This window comes from Rousettus aegyptiacus, unplaced genomic scaffold (genome assembly GCF_014176215.1).
Source record: "Rousettus aegyptiacus isolate mRouAeg1 unplaced genomic scaffold, mRouAeg1.p scaffold_m13_p_1, whole genome shotgun sequence".
Classification (NCBI taxonomy): domain Eukaryota; kingdom Metazoa; phylum Chordata; class Mammalia; order Chiroptera; family Pteropodidae; genus Rousettus; species Rousettus aegyptiacus.
This window is the reverse complement of record NW_023416284.1, coordinates 51,634,312-51,651,397: the sequence shown is the minus strand read 5'-3', so window position 1 is coordinate 51,651,397 and position 17,086 is coordinate 51,634,312. Positions and strand designations below refer to the sequence as shown.

Sequence of the window (17,086 nt, the reverse complement as noted above, 5' to 3'; positions counted from 1 at the left end):
TTAGATTTCATAGGTTTGGGCCATCTTTACCATCATCTTTTTTTCTCTCAGGGTGAAGTGCTTTATGTGTGGACTGCATTTTCTAGCCCTTTCTCTCTCGACTTTCTCTGAGCCTTCTCTAACTCTACTATTGTTGTGGCACAATCAATTCTAAGACCCACGGAGTCAACCGAGATGAATTATGAGCCTTTATTAGCCAGCCGGTGACTGACTCTCCACCACACAGGGTCAGAGAATCAGCCCCGAGCTCCCAAAAGAGGCAGTTTATTAAGCCTAGAACCACACTCTGGTTAACATCAAACAAGCAAGCAGATTACAGACACAGAAGTTGGCTCACTTGAAAATTTTCCACCCTTAACATTCCCCACTGGTTTTTAGGGGAATTCAAATCATTGATTCGTTAACCTGGAGCGGTGGGTAGTGAGTTCTGAGAACCATGAGTTTCTCTGCTTGCACCCTTTTTTTGACATACGTAGTTAACCAATTAATTATACAAGGTCCAAATAATAACCCTAGAAATGCTAATATTAGGGGTCCTGTAATAGAGGAAAGCAGAGCAGTTAACCATGGGGACCAGTTAAACATGTTCTCATACCAAGATCCTGTCCTCCGGCGTTGTTCTTCTCTGTTGCTGAGCCATTGTCTGACTAAAGCTAAGCTATCTCTAATTATGCCTTAAATGGTTAGCATAAAAAATGAAGGGTTTCACCATACAAAGACCCCCTTGCTTTAGGAACAGTAGGTCTAATCCTCTCCTATTCTGTAAGACTGTGCTGACTGGAAAATTACTGCTTGGTTTTGTCCATGGGAACATAGGCTGTCACCCATAGGAACATAACATTCTAACAATAAGCTTTCTGCTTCTGTACCCCCCTTGCACAACCGACCTGTGGGTCTACAGAAAGATAGCCCTTTGTGTTTAGACAGAATGAAGAATGGGATTTGGGGCTTAAAAATCCTGTACCTCTTCATTTTGGGGCTGCTTAATTTGGGGTCTGCGTACCCCTGGCAGGCCCAGCTGGCTGAATAAAGAATGTGTTCCCTATAACTCACTGAGTTCCGGTGGTCTGTGTGTCTTTTGGGGGCTGGCGGCTATAACAAGACAACTTCAGCTAATGAGTTTACAGAAGTTTCTAAGTGAGATATTGAAGTTTCAAGATCCTGTAAGTCTTTGCTTGCTTGTTCATTCAGTGTCCGGTAGTTGGAATCTCCAGTGACTAGAGCTGTGGTTCCTACTGCAGTGGAACCTGCAATGCCTATACCTACTAGCAAGGGGACTAAGATAGGGGCTGCTCTCTTAGTTCAGTGATCTATATACAGAAAATGTTTATGCCCCTCCCCTCTCTAGAGTAAAAATATACTTGCGGAAAAATATGGACTAATATACAAATTCCTCCGGTACCCTGTGACCAGTAGCCAGTATTGATACAAAGAGTGAGTCCGGTATCCCATGCAAACCAAGTCTCTTGGGGGGCTACTAGGTAGTAATGGGAAGGAGTAGCTATGCGGGTAGTGAGAAGCAGGCCCCTGCTCCCATACCACCAAACGTGCCCCCTCCTACAGCATTTGGTCTCCCTTTGGGGAGAACTGTCCCTTGTATGGGTGGTTCTAATACTGCCCAAGAATGTCACATACGTCTAGGTGATATGTTGGTTGTCCTATAGCATTGCTTATGGAAATGGGGACACCAGTTTCTGATCTAGTAAGCTTCCAGTTAACTGGGACAGGCTGATGGGAGTTCCTGCGGTTACATTCAGAGGAGTGGAAGAGGACAGATAGAATCAAGGGGGCCCATACTGGATCTGTAATAGTCTTATTTTTAATGAATCCTCTGTCTGGCACAGGGTCCATTGTTTTGATGCCTGAGGAGGATGGGCTGCCTTAATCCTAGTGTGGTGAATCCAGTGGCGGTGTACTGCTACCTTAACAGAGGTGGGGTTGGCCAAGATGACAAGAAAAGGTCTGTCCCAGTGAGGCTCAAGCGAGGCAGGTTGTATTTTCTTCAGCCATATCCAGTTGCCCGGAGAGTAGCTGTGTGGCTGGACTGGGGCTAAGCTGGGGCTCTGGTTGCAGAAACTAACTGGTGGGTCTTTTGCCACACCAGGTGGAGAGCCTGTAAGGACTGAGCTGTCTCCTGCTTGGTGGGGAAGGCTTCAGTCCATCCTGAAAAAGTGTCAATGAACACAAGCAAGTACTTGAATCTGAAGGTTCCCAGGCTGACCTCAGTGAAATCCAACTTCCAATGTTCCCCCGGTGCCCGTCCATGAAGTCTTGTCCCTTGTTGTACTCCTTTGGAGGGCCCTGGATTCACTTGTGCGCAAATGTGTCACCGGGCTGATATCTGCTTGGCCATTCGTTGCAGCCCTGGAATGTAATAGTATCTTTTCAACGGTTCAATCAACTTGGTCCCTCCCAAGTGATTGCTCTGGTGAACCTGGATTATAAGGTCTCGGCTCAAGGCCTCAGGTACTAACTACAATGTGGCCATCCGGGAGCCTAACCCACCCCGTAGATTCCTCTTTGCCTCCCAGCATGTTGCATAGTTCAACTTCCCCTGAAGTGTAGGTAGAGGTGTCTGTTAGTTCCCTGGGCGGTAGGGCTGGCAGAATGTCAATTGGCCCCACTGGTTTTTGGGCAACCTCCTTTGCCGTCTGATCAGCGAAGGAGTTGCCCTGTGCTACCTCAGAGCCCGAGTTCTGGTGCCCTGGGCAATGGATGATTGCCACTTTCTTTGACAGCCAAATTGCCTTAAGAAGGGCTAGTATTTCCTCCTTATTCTTAATTTCTTTTCCTCCCGAGGTCAGTAGCCCCCTTTCCTCATATAACACCCCATGTATGTGTGCCATGGGAAAGCATACCTGCTGCCTGTGTAGATGTTAACAGTCTTGTTTTTACCCCACCGCAGGGCTTGAGTCACTGCTACTAGTTCAGCCCTCTGAGCTGAAGTGCCATGGCTTAGGGCTTGTGCCCAGATGACAGTCTTAGTGGTACCATTGCAGCCCCAGCATACTTGACTCCTTCTGAGATGAAGCTACTCTTGTCGGTAAATAGAGTAGTGTCCAGATTCGGCCAAGGGCTGTCTGTCAGGTCTGATCTAGTGCAGGTGACATTCTCTAGAACCTCAAGGCAGTCATGCAGGGGTTGGCGAAGGTCATCATCAGGCAGTAGGGTAGCTGGGTTGAATGTGGTAGTTTTCAGGAGCTGTACGTGAGGTGAATTGAGAAGCAGGACCTGATACTGGTGATCCGAGTGTTGGAAATCCACTGGTCTGGTGGGCTGCGAAGCATTGACTCAACTGTGTGTGGGGCGATGAGCTGGAGGGTCTGCCCTAGTGTCAATTTTAGAGCTTCTTTAGTGAGGATTGCAGTGTCAGCAATTGCCCTCAAACAGTTCGTCCATCCTGCTGCCACGTAGTCCAATCTTTTGGAGAGGTATGCAACTGGTCGCTTCCAGGGTCCTATGGCGAATGGGTATTTGGGAGGACATGATGGACATGGGTAGGATCAGTGGTGAGCTGCCCATTTGGTCTGAACACAGCTTTGGCAGCTTCTCAGAGGATCTACTTTCATTCCTCCGAGGTTAAAAGGACCTGGAGCTGCTGGCAGTCATCCCAGATTGGCTGACAAGTAAAGAAGATAGTCTCTAGGAAAGAGGTTAATCCTTGTGGTTTCTCTGAGGAAGAAGGGTTCTGATGTTTCCAGTTATACAGATCACTAGTAGGAACATAGATGATGAAAGGCCTCTGAGGTTCAGTCCCCGTAGAGGGGTAGGACGATTCAAGGAAGAAGCCTGACCCATGTTAGTAAAAACAGTCAAGAAAAAGAGAGAATCCCCACAAAAGCCAAATAAGCCAGGGCTAGGATCAGCCTCTGACCCAGAATCTAGTCGAATGGGGCCACAGAGGCCAGACCTAAGGAAAGAATCGAAATAAGTAAACTTATGAAGACCAAGTCAATAGGAGGGTAACAGTACATTTGACCAGTCCTGACAGACAGACACAATACGGAAAGACAAGACAAACTACAGGTAACACAAAACGCTAGCGTATCCAAAAACTTGAATACCTGAAGTCAAGTCTGACATCTCAGACCTTGACCAAACTAGGGAAATATTGCTGCATCCAGCCTTCCACTGGTTCCCTTTAGGACCCACTGACAAACAAATCCAAGCGCAGTCTTACTCACCCGTGAAGCTGCTCCAGATGGCTTGTGCCCAATTGTTACAGAATTGAACTTTTTTGTCCACCTACCCTCCTGGGTGAGGCTGCCTGGCATCCGGGGCTGAGGAACGTCTGTCTCTCAGCGGCCATCCCCTGGATGGAGGAAGTCCTTGCCCAAGGTGGCTGGGGTCGCGAGTCTGGAGAGATCTCGCTGGGGCCTCCAAATGTTGTGGTGTGATCAATTCTAAGACCCACGGAGCCAACTGAGATGAATTATGAGCCTTTATTAGCAGGCTGGTGACTGACTCTCCACCACACAGGGTCAGAGAATCAGCCCCGAGCTCCCTGGCAGTTTATTAAGAGGCAGTTTATTAAGCCTAGAACCACACTCTGGTTAACATCAAACAAGCAAGCAGATTACACACACAGAAGTTGGCTCACTTGAAAATTTTGCACCCTTAACACTACATTTTCTTCTTAAAATCGTGTCTACAAGAACTGCAAAAAGGTTACTGATGCATATGATGATGACTTTTGTGTTGTTTCTAGTACCTGAGCATGATGCACAAAATACTGTTGCTTTTTTGGACCCAGCAGCAACTCTAGTTTTGGAGAACAAAAAAGTTACATGAGTCCCAGCAGGCTCAGGTCCATCTCAGACCTCAGGTGGACTACTAGGTGGGGAACAATAAGGGCCTTTATATGACGGTCAGGTGTGTCCATCTGTCCCATTTCCTGCTTCTCCAGCCCCAGCTCACATCACTCAACCCTTCACTCAGTGCCCTTTAGCCATGCTGGCCTTGTTTCAGTTCTTCATAGCTGCCAAACACCTTGCCCATGCTGCGCTCTTTCACAAGACCACCAGCCATCATGCCAGCTCTTACTCATCCTTTAAATTTCAGATTAAATACTATCATCACACCTTGCACTTCTCTTTCATAGTATGTATCATATCACACTTGCAAGTACATAATTATTGGTGTGCTTATTTGCTTAAGGTCTGTTATCTTGATGCATTATGAACAACTTCAAGAGAACAGGGATTCCCTTGATTACCTATATAGTCTCTGTACCTAGCATAGTATTTGATACCAGTAAGAGGTCAATGAATGCTTACTAAATGAAGGAATAAATTAAGGAAGAATGGAATTAATGAGCCTGTGGGCATAGTTGTGTCCACGCCCCGGGTCCAGTTCTACCCTTCAGCAAGGAATTTACAACCAATCTCTTTCTCAGATGACATAGACTTAGCATCACATCTATCCTGGACTTGCAGATTGCCAGGTGCAGGGGTCAGTGAGAAGGGTTAAGGGGGAAGCTAGAACAGAGTAAAAAATGAAGTCAGAAATATTTGGTGACAGAAGGGAATCTAATTCTGGGCGGTGAACACACAATGCAATATATATATATATGACATACTTTTGAATTGTACATTTGAAACTTATTTGATTTCATTAATCAAAATTTTTTAAAAAATGAAGTCAGCTACCAAGGCTGATTCCATCCACATGGGCAGTTGCCCAGTCCCTTGTGGTGTACAGGGTATGACATGTTCAAGCAAGCACAGCTTGGATACGCAACAGCATGGGAGGGTGTCCGATTTGACAGACAGCATAGCAGTGGTGGTCCCAGGCATCAGAAGGTGTTGGAAATTGAAATAAATGGCAGCATCATGGCTCTGGGCATTCTTTATATTCAGACTTAGCTGAGCCAGGGAATTGGAGTACTAAGAGCAGGATCTAGTCTCTAGGGCTGGCAAGAGTGCCACAGAACCTCAGAATCAAAGCCAGGCCGGTGAGATCAAGTAAGGAAACAGAGGCCTGAGCAAAACAACTAAGGCAGAAGTCTAGGCTTTCCCACTGATGGGCCCAACACAGTGGGTGAGCACGGGCAACTAACAGGAGTGCTCAAACTTCCATGGAACTCCAAAGGTTTTATGAGTGCCTCTCTGGCACCCAGAACCCAGCAGGGTAGATAGAAGTTAGGGCCATACTAGGAAATGTCAGCACTGGGGTTTGATTCCCGAATATTTACTGACTAGTTGTATATTCTGGGTACTAAAAAATTATAGGCTCTGTGGGAAAGATCATGTATTTCTATTTCAATACCTAATTTTTTAAATTAGAATAATTTATTTAATAATAATATGGTGATTCAATAATATAGTAAAATAGGTACTATAAAAGTAGTTTTATACACATTGTAGAAAGTTAGAGAAATACATTGAAGTAAAATTAAACAAAATAAACATCATATTCCATTCACCTACAGATATAACTTTTTCATATTTCTTTCCAGATCTATAATTTTTTTATAAGAATGAGATTTTGCTTTACATGATGTTTGCTACCTGCTTTTTTTAAAGTAAACAATTTCCACTTTTCCAGTTCCACAAATATTTTACCTAATATTCATTTTATATTTAGCTTTCCCCGGTTGTTCTCAAAAATGTCTTTATCATGTTTTGTCCAAATTGGGACCTAATTTAGGGCTAGAGCTTCCATCTGGTTGTTATATCCCTTAAGTCTCTAACTTTTTAATTAACACTGCTCTTTTTTCTTGTTATACTGACCTATTGTCCTGCCAGTTGTCTTACAGGATATCTCACTTTCTGGATCTGTTTGCTTCTTTTCCAGGGGTATTATTTACATTGTTTCTTTATATCTTGTATGTCCTTTAAAGTGTAGATTAAGTTAAATCTAAATGATTGGTAGATTCCTATTAAACATTTTTGGACCAGAATACATTCTATATATGTTATATGATCTCCATTAGGTCACGTCAGAAGAAACATATCTGGTTGACCCAACATTAGCGATGCTGAACTTAAATATGGAACTAGCACTCTGGTTCTTTCCTTTTTTTCCTCAAAAACAATGAACAAAGATTTTTTTTCATAGACATTTCTCCAAAGGTACAAACGACCAATAATAAAATGAAAGGATGATCAGTATTATTATCTGTTAGGGACTGCAAATCAAAACTACAACAAAACATACTTCGTGTTTACTAGAATGGTTATATTTTTTAAAAAAAGATAATAACCAGCTTTGCAGAGTAGAGAAATCACAAGACTCATACATTGGTAACGGGAATTTAAAATGGTACATACAGCTGCTTTGGAAAATGGTTTGGCAGTTCCTTGACATACTAAACATGAAATTATCATGGAACCTAGCCATTTTGTTCCCATGTATCTCCTCAGGAGAAATGAAAACTATGTCAATGCAAAAATCTTTGTACACAAATGTTCTTAGTAGCACTATTGATAAGAAACAAAAAGTGGAAATGACCTAAATGTTTATCAATTGATGAATAGATAAATAAAATGTGGTATATCTATACAGTGGAATAATATTCAGCCTGAAATAAATTAAATAATGATACATGCTAAAAAATGGATGAGCCTTGAAAACATTACACTAGATAAAATAAGCCAGTCATAAAAGGACACATAATATATTACTCACTTTATATGAAAGGTTTAGAATAGGTAAATCTATAGAGACAGAAAATATATTAACCTTTTCTTAGGCTTTGGGGTTTGGGGACAAATGGAGAGTGACTACAGGGAGGAATGAGGCTCTCTTTTGAGGAGATGAAAATGTTCTGAAGTTGGCTGTGGTGATTGGTTGCACAAGTCTGTGAATATGTTAAAATTATTTAAATTTTGCTTTTTAAAAGGGTGAATTATAAGTTATGTGATTCTCCATAAACCTTTCTTTTAAGAGATATTTTTCCATACATATGAAATTGACAAAGATCAGTTAGTTTTAGAAAATTTTTAGAGGTTATGGTAAAATACTAAATATTCAAAAACCTCTCAGGAGATCAATTTAAAAAAATAACAAAAACAAAATTAAAACCCACCTGTTTTGAATTAGCAATTACTATCTTGTTTTCAATTAGGTGCTGACTACTTATGTTGTTATATATCTATATAATTTATTCCATGACATTATTAATGAAGAAAGGGGACAACCTTGGGGACTAATGGGTCACCATACATTGCCACAAATTACTTTTTATAGAAGCTGGTTATACCTTTGTGTGACCCAATATCCTTTGAATATCTTAACCCAGACTTCTTCTCCTTTCCTCCTTCTTTTGCTGCTCCCTCCTTCCTTCTCTCTTTCTTTTTCTGTCTCCAGTACTTCTATCACAATTCTTGGTAAATTCAGTATCCAAAGTGATGTCCTTTCCTGTAACCTGGTCTCCCATTTCATTAACTTCTTCTCATCATCCCTTGAGACCTACACTTTCAATAACCTTACATCCTTTTGTAGTCACAACTTCAAGCCTCCCTATTTCAATTTTCCCCACCTTTCAGATCAATCCTATAATCCTCTAACTTCAAAATTTTCTTTGCAGCACTGGAATATCCCTTCAACTGACCTGCTAATGTTTTTCATCCTTCACCCCTTTCATGTGCTTCTTTCCATAATTTCCTAGTTTAGACTCCGTGATCCATCATTAGAATTGCCCCTTAGCTTTTAGCCTTTACTCCCTTGACACACTTTTTCCCAGGGCGTATAGCTGGAAAAATCTTAAATTTATATAAATTCAATTCTCTATTCACCCAGCACGAACAACTTGTAATGTGACGGAAACAGAATTCAAAATAGTGCTAATGTCTTGGTTCTTTTAAAGAAGATTCTAGACTCACAATAAGGATATCACTCTCTCATCAGTTTCCAGCCTGACCCCACTCATTGCTACTTCCTCCTCTACCCCCATGTTCAACCAATCCTCATCCCCCTGTGCTCCTTTCAAGCATGAAAGACAAAAGGGAATAAAGGCGGTAAAGGACACAGCATTCAGACTGGCGAGGGGAGCTCATTGACTCCTATCTTTAACTACATACCGATTCGAATGAACTAGATATAAGTAGGCAGGATGTGTATCCAGGAGCTTATCTCACTTTCAATTCCAGTCATCCTAGCTATAGCCAGGGTCAAAATAACTCAGTTTTTGTGTCTGTACACATGACAGGGCAATTTGTATAACATATGAATATTCTCACAGACAGCTTTAAAAAAAAAGACATAAGCTTAGACAGAAAGCTGGCTCAACCATTTTGTAAACTGATCACACCAAAAATGGAACTTTGATTTTTTTTTTTTTTAATTTATTGTGCAAAATCTGGGAGGACCATGTCAAAATTACATTGTGATATATTCAGTCTGGAAAATTTGAGACCATTACTTAAATCCTGCTTTGTTTCTTTGCTTTGTTTTGGTAAACAATAAGACAGTGCAATCTTGGTCAAATACTTTCAATACTTTGAGTTTCCATATTTCTCATCTGTAAAATTGGAGTAATGACACATTGTATGGTTGCTGTGAAGATTGAATTGTGTCTGCAAAGCACCTATATTACAGAGAGTAGCCAGTTCCCTTCTCCCTTATTTGCTATGGCTGGGATTACTGACCTGCTTCCTGTCCTGCCCAGCACTAACTATGGATGGGCCTGGGCTTATAGGTGGACTCATTAGTATGTAAAACTGGTAAAGTTTGGAAAAGATTAGAATAGGGGGATAAAGACAGGGAGTGACCCACTCTTATATGAGCTAGCATTTGATTATTAGAATGCCACACTGTTGGACCTTTTAACAAAACCATTGACGTGATTTTTTAATGTGACCACAAATGTCAAATTTTGTTGTTTTTTAGTGTATTTGGGGTATTAAGGCAAGTCTAATCACGTAGGGCCCAGGAACAGGAATGAAACAGTTAATCCTGGATCTTGACATTTTATTTTATCTCTCTGGCACTAATCCTTGTGCATACATGCTATTAGTCCTATAAAACCTGTGAGAGATGGCCATTCTTATGACATTTGGGGGCTTTAGTTGGTAAGTCTGAAATCTATATGTTTCTAATAAAAAAGTTAGGAAGTCAGATAGTGCTTAGCATCTTAATGATGTGACCCAGCACTGCTATTTCAAAGGGCAAGAGGATCATGTCTTGAAAACCTCTGTGAATAATCTTTATTTTGTCATAAATTTGACAGTACTAGAGGCCAGTAGTTGTACTGGTTACAAGTAAACTCTAGAGTCACACAGACCTAAGTTTGAATTTCAGATCCCTCACTTACAAGCAAGGTGACTATAAGCAAAGATTAGATCTTAAGGTTCACATTGCATTTGGAAAATTCAACTCTGTTTTTAAAAGAGAATTGATTATTGCGACTACAGGAATGGCCATTGTATTAAATGAGAAAATGTAAATGTCACGTAATGCATAGTAAGTGTTCAAAATTCATTCTGATTTTAATTACCATTGTTTATTTTCTCAAGTGAACACAGTTACAGGTGTTCATTTTCCCTAGAACCTTTATCCCAACTCCGACTCTCAATAATTTACTGTTTGTTGTTAGATTGATGGGAAGCATAGATGCTTAGACCAAGTGTTGCAATTTCTGCCCATCAGGTCTATAGTTAGAATTCTTTTCAACAGCTTTCATTAATGAGTCGACAAGTCTGTTAAAACACTGGAGAATGGAGTATTCATAGAAAGTATTGATATTTTTGTTTCACATATGTATGGATTATTTAAACCTTAAGTCTTATAGTGCTATCATTATTCATTACGGAGTTTGCTACCACCCCCTCCAAAAAAAAAAAAAAACCCATAAATTTTATCTTCCAAATGGAATAGGCTATGTTAATAGCTATCATGTGAGAGCTTCTGTTAAAGTAAAAAGCCACACAGTGTGGTTAAAGTATGCCTGCTGAATTCAGATTACATCTCTTTAATCTATACTGGTTATTCTGCATATAAGTAAATGTATTTAATACATATTAAGATTTTCATAACTAATATGTCTTCTGGGGTCTATACAGTCACATAAAGTGAAAGTAAACTAAATACTTCATTTCTTGGTGCTGAATCTTTCATGAATATAAATATCATTTACATTGTACAGGGAAGGAATGAAAATGGAAGGGTTAACAGCTTTATTCCCCCACCCAACCCTTACTTCCAGCACCTTCATGAAATTGTTTTTAATTTCTTAAGGTTAAATGCTCATTATCAGTGGCTTTGGTTATTATTTAGTATCAGTTCAGCCAGTCCAATGGATGTACATTATTCTGTGTGTTAAAACCTAAGGACCAGGATTTTAGGACAGAAAGAGATGGGTATAGAGCTCTAGAGTCACCTTACAAATAAAGATGTTTTTGCTTTGTGCTTTTTCCTAGGACAACCACCAGATACTTACTCAGAGGACAAGAAATATGGTAAGTCATAGTCTGAGTGTTAAGTGCTAACTTTGTCTAAGAACACTTCATGACAGTCTGTTAAATACATGATTCTTTCAAAACTCTAAGAATACCTAAATATTTGGTTAGTAAAGTCTAATTGCTGATGAATACATTTTGGGTCCTCCTTTCAAGTGGCTGATTTCTCCCTCTCATTAAAGTTATAAAAAAATCCCCCCGGAGAAACATAATATAGCTACCAGCTACTGATGCTTCGTTATCTCAGTACGGCCCATCCATCTCGTCTTCTTCCCATCTTTCCATCTCAGCTTATGACCTTTACACATGTCTTTTCTAAATTTCTCTCTCTGATAAAGATCTCTACTGTCAGACTTCTTGGTTGTTTCATGACACTCCAAATATCTTACCCGGTCCTCCTCTTCTTGTGACACCTAGCTTGCTCCTTAGTCAGCCCCTTGTAGTTGAGTCTTGCAACTCAAAGTGTGACCCATGGACTAGCAGCTTGGACATTACCTTGGTGTTTGTTAAAAATGCAGAATCTCAGGCCCTGCCCCAGACTTACTCAATCAAAATCTGCATTTTCACAAGATCCTCAAGCGATTCATGTGGAAATGAAAGTTTAAGCAGCACTGGCTTCCAAAATTGTTACTCCTGGCAAAAAAAAAAGTAATAAAAGATATCTAAATAAAAAAGAAGTATAACTGTCGAAATTTGCATTATAGTATTTATAGAAAACTCTAAAGATGCCGTCAAAAATCTGTTAGAACTAATAAATGAATTCGGTTAAGTTTCAGGATACAAAATCAATATATAAAAATCTGTGGCATTTCTATACACTAATAAGAAACCATCGGAAAGAGAAATTAATAAAACAATCCCATTATAATTTTATTAAAAACAACAAAATACCTAGGAATAAATTTAACCAAGAAGTGGAAGACATGTACACTGGAAACTATAAGTCACTGATGAAAGAAATTGAAGAAGACAAATAAATGGAAGGATATTTCATGATCAAAAATTAGAAGAATTGATATTGTTAAAATGTCCATACCATCCAAAGTAATCTATAGAGTCAGTACAATCTACAACAAAATTCCAATGACATTTTTCAAAGAATTAGAACACATAATCCTAAAACTTGTATGGAATGGCAAAAGATTCTAAATAGCCAAAGTCATCTTGAGAAAGAAGAACAAAGCTTGGAGTAGCATGCTGATTTCAAACTATACTACAAAGCTATAGTAATCAAAAACAGTAACGTATTGGCATAAAAACAGACACATAGATCAATGGAATAGGACTAAAAGCCCAGAAAGAAACCCGCACACATACAGACAATTAATTTATGACTAGTGAGCCAAGAACATATAATCAGGAAAGGATAGTCTCTTTATAAGTGATGTTGGGAAAACCAGACAGCTGTGTGCAAAAGAATGCGACTAGACTGTTATTTTACAATACACACAAAAATTAACTAAAAATGGATTACAGATTTGAATGTAAGACCTGAAACCATAAAATTCCTAGAAGAAAATGTAAGCATTATGCTTCCTAACACTGATTTCGCAATGTTTTTGTGGTTCTGACTCCAAAGGCAAGGAAACAAAGCAAAAATAAATAACTTGGACCACATCAAACTACAAGCTTCTGCACAACAAAGAAAACCATGATCAAAATGAATGGGAGAATATATTTGGAAATCATACATCTGACAAGGGGTTAATACCCAAAATATATAAAAAATTCATACAGCTCAACAAAAAAAAACCCAAACAACCCAATTAAAAATGGGAAGAGGATCTGAATAGACATTTTTTTTTTTCAAGAAAGTCATACAGATGGCCAACAAGCACATTAAAAGATGGTCAACATCACTAATTATTGGGAAAATGCAAATCAAAGCCACAATGAGATATCACCTCACACCTGTTAGAATGGCTATTATTAAAAAAGACAAGAAATGAGTGTTAGAGAGGATGTGGAGAAAAAGGAATCTTCATACACCATTAATGAGAATGTAAATTGGTGTAGCTGCCTTGGAAAACAAAAGATTTCTCAAAAAATTAAAAAAAAAAAGACTTCCATATGATTCAGCTATTCCACTTCTGTGTATTTACACGAAGAATACAAAAACACTAAATTGAAAAGATACATGTACCCTATGTTCACTGCAGCATTATTTACAATAGCCAAGATATAGATACAACCTAAATGTTCATCAATGGATGCATGGATAAAGACGATATGATACACACACACACACACACACACATGCACACACACACACACAATGGAATGTTATCTAGCCATAAAATAATTAAATCACCTGAAACCAGTATAATATTGACTATCAACTATAATTGAAAAATATTAAAATTTTAAAAAAGTAAATCTTGACATTTGCAACAACATGGATAGGACCTCCAGGGCATTATGTTAAGTGAAATAAGACAAAGAAAAAAATATTGTACGATCTCATTTATATGTGGAATCTAAAAAAAAACCAGGCTCATAGATACAGAGAATAGACTGATAATTGCCAGAGGCAGGGATTTAGAAGTGGGCAAAGTAAGTGAGAGGGGTCAGTTATATGCTGAAGGATGGTAACTAGACTTTTAGTGGTAATTACTTTATAATATGTACAGATATCAAATTACAAAGTTGTGCACCTGAGTCTTAAATATAATGTTTTTAATATCAATTAAAAAAACAAAACAAAGGGACACAAGGAAACTTTAGGAAGTGATGTGATATGTTTATTACCATGATTGTGCTGATGGTATCATGGGTATATGCCTATGACCAAATTCATAAAATTATGTATACTTTAAATATATGCAGTATTTTGCATATCAGTTATGCCTCAATAAAGTTGTAAAAAACAGGAAAAAAATAGAAAAGAAAGATAAAGAATTGCTTTTCCTTTATGCACTTTCATTGCCACTGAGATATACAAGTAAGTACTTTTCTGCTGTGACTTCCAATGTTACCTGAATCCCAAATCCTCAGCTAAAAAGATAATTATGTATATGCTTTCCTGCCTCTCTTCTTAAAACAGAAGCTTGTGTGCTTTAATTTTACCTATGTGGTTTGTTCTTACACTTATACATACAATGTTTTATAGTTTTCAAAGTTCCTTTACACAGATTTTGTTATTTGACCACATATGATACTACAAGGTAGAAAAGTAGGTAGTATAATTTTTTGTAGAAGCTAATTTCTAAATTTCTATTTGTGATTTTCTAACCTTAGGGATGAAAAATATATCAGCAAAAAAAAAATAAATTATATATATATATATGTTTTTTTTTTATTTTTATTTTGGGGGAAAAAGTTGAAGCCAAGCCTTTAGGGGCTATTGGAAGTCAGTTATTCTAACTCATAATTTATCATGATTCAAAATCGTTTTTTACTGATCAGTGTGATCAGTTATCTTTTCATTCACAAACTTTGTCTTCTTAATTAGGATAAAGTAATTAGGCCTATAACAAAACCCTCCCCTTTCTGACAAGTTTTTGAGATAAATGAGCCAGTAAAGGATAAGTACTCAACTTCGGATATCACAGCCTATGAAGAGAGGAACCGCTGAGCACTGCTTCTACTTGGATGGGCAGGAGTCAAACAAAGGGAAAAAGATCCATAGAGGATATTGCCTTGTGACCCTGTGCAACTTCCTCTCTCCAAAAGAAGATATATATGGGGAAATTCACTGCTGAACCACTACCCAGGAAGAACTGTTGGTTCTGCATCCCCTGAAAGTACATTGGTACTGGGGGAAACACTCCCAAATGCTAAAAGTGTTACACCCAGCCGTTGGGGGCAAATGGGTAAATAGGTATTGCAGGTGTGTTTGGTGACATTTTTGTCTTTTGTCTTTTGTTCATTCACTCAACATTTATAGTTCTTTTTAAGAGTCCTATGTGAAAGAATACTTAACTGTTAACAATGTGGGTGAGCTTAGGAGAATTAGAATATTGTTGAGATTAGCTTGTGGAAAATAGTTCTCAACAGCCTCCTGTTCCAAAAAATCTGAGACCCAGAGAAGCTGGTGACTTGGTCCCATGTGCTCCACCTCCTCTACTCTTATGAGGAAGGGGAATCCTCATGCTCCTGAAGCTGTCCTCAAGGACCTTGCTATGAAATTATCCCCTTTTCTTTCTGTACCATTCCCATATACACATAAACAAGCCTTAATATCAGCCCCTGAATTTTTTAAAGCCTCTATTGACCCCCTCAACATCTTCCAACGACTCTCCTATTTCTTTGCATTCTCTCACAGAAAACTCAAGAGTTGTCTATAGGCATCGACTCCATTTCCTTCCTTCTATTCTCTCATTACCCTACACCAATTGGTATTGTACCTGCACTTCTTTATGAAACAGCCTTTAATCCAAATTTCCGTAAACTTATATCTTGTTCTCCCAATGAAGAATTATTCTTTCTCACCTTATTCCCGTCAACAATGTTGAACACATCTAGCCACTCTCTCTTTTGCAATACTTTTTTCTGTTGATTCCATGACATCACATCCTCCTTGTTTTCTTCCTGTCTGTCCAATGTCACCTCCTCCTCTGCCCAATGTTGGGTTGCCCCTAGGAACCATTTTTTCTTTCTTACTCTCCTAGGTAATTTGATCTGATCCCATAGTTTTAAAGACCATAAATATGCCTTTAACTCCTAAATTTATGTCTTTGGCCCTGATTGTTCTATCTTGCTTCACACTTGTTTATTCAACTTGACATCCCACCAAATCTGCTCTTGTCTTATTATCTTATTATCACTAAAAAGGGCTCTAGTCTCACCATCTCCACTGCATCTCTTCATCCAAGCCACTGTTCTTTTTCATTTAGATACTTATAAAGCCACCCAACTGGTTTTTATGCTTTAGCTATTGCCCAAAACACAGTCAAGCTTTCTTTAACGTAAGTCTGCTTACTCAGAAGAATCTCTTTATAACAACCTTATTCCTGAAATCAAGTAGTGAACTGAGCAAATAACCAACTGCTATTTAAATTTTCAAAGCACAAGTACTGATTATTTAATATTTTTCCCTATAATTACACTTTATTTAATGTAAAAATTTAGCCAATTTTAGTTTATTTAGTACATAAATATAGGACACATCAGAACAAATATTATATTAGCCTCCTAATGGTCAGTGTGCTATTTTGGATATTGGCAATTTTGACCTTCCTCTTTTGACCTCCACACTTTCTTTTATTTTGACACAATTTAAACCTGAGGATATTTTGACAGTTTCTAAAACCCAACATTTAAATTGGATTTATACCAACATCGGTAAGTTTGAGTCAGTATAGTGTTCTTATGGGGGGGAGGAGGAAGTATAGTAAATTCTATTAACTTGATTCCATAATTAAATTTTTGTATAGAAGTGTTGAATTATTTATGGTTTAATCTTTTTTTTTTTATTCTACTAAACTCATTTTACTCAGACTACAACATTTTCTGTGTCAATTTTAAAATAAAGATTTGATTCATTGATTATGTTTTATCTACATCAAGGCTTATCGACTTCACTGAATATTTTTGTGTTCATTCTTCCTACCCAATCCAGTGTTCTCATATCAAATTTTGCAAGATAATATGATCCTTCTACCAATTTTTGGTCAATACATTTTTACCATGAGAACTTTTAGCTAGTGTCGATTTTAGTTTCTGTTAATTATTTCTCTAAAAGTTTA

At 38.5% G+C, this 17,086-nt stretch overlaps 1 protein-coding gene across 6 annotated transcripts in view; it reads left to right on the top strand.

The window, feature by feature from the left end:
• SLC44A5 (solute carrier family 44 member 5) overlaps nucleotides 1-17,086 on the top strand; it is a 343,060-nt gene that overhangs the window by 189,306 nt on the left and 136,668 nt on the right. For 5 of the 6 annotated variants that reach the window (XM_036235323.1, XM_036235322.1, XM_036235318.1 and 2 more), the window contains one exon: nucleotides 11,361-11,399. The exons of the other annotated variant lie outside the window; for it this stretch is intronic. Coding sequence is in view for 3 of the 5 variants with exons in the window: in XM_036235318.1 (XP_036091211.1) it covers nucleotides 11,361-11,399 (39 nt within the window). In the remaining 2 variants the exon portion in view is untranslated. The remainder of the gene's footprint in view (nucleotides 1-11,360; nucleotides 11,400-17,086) is intronic. 6 annotated transcript variants of the gene reach the window in all.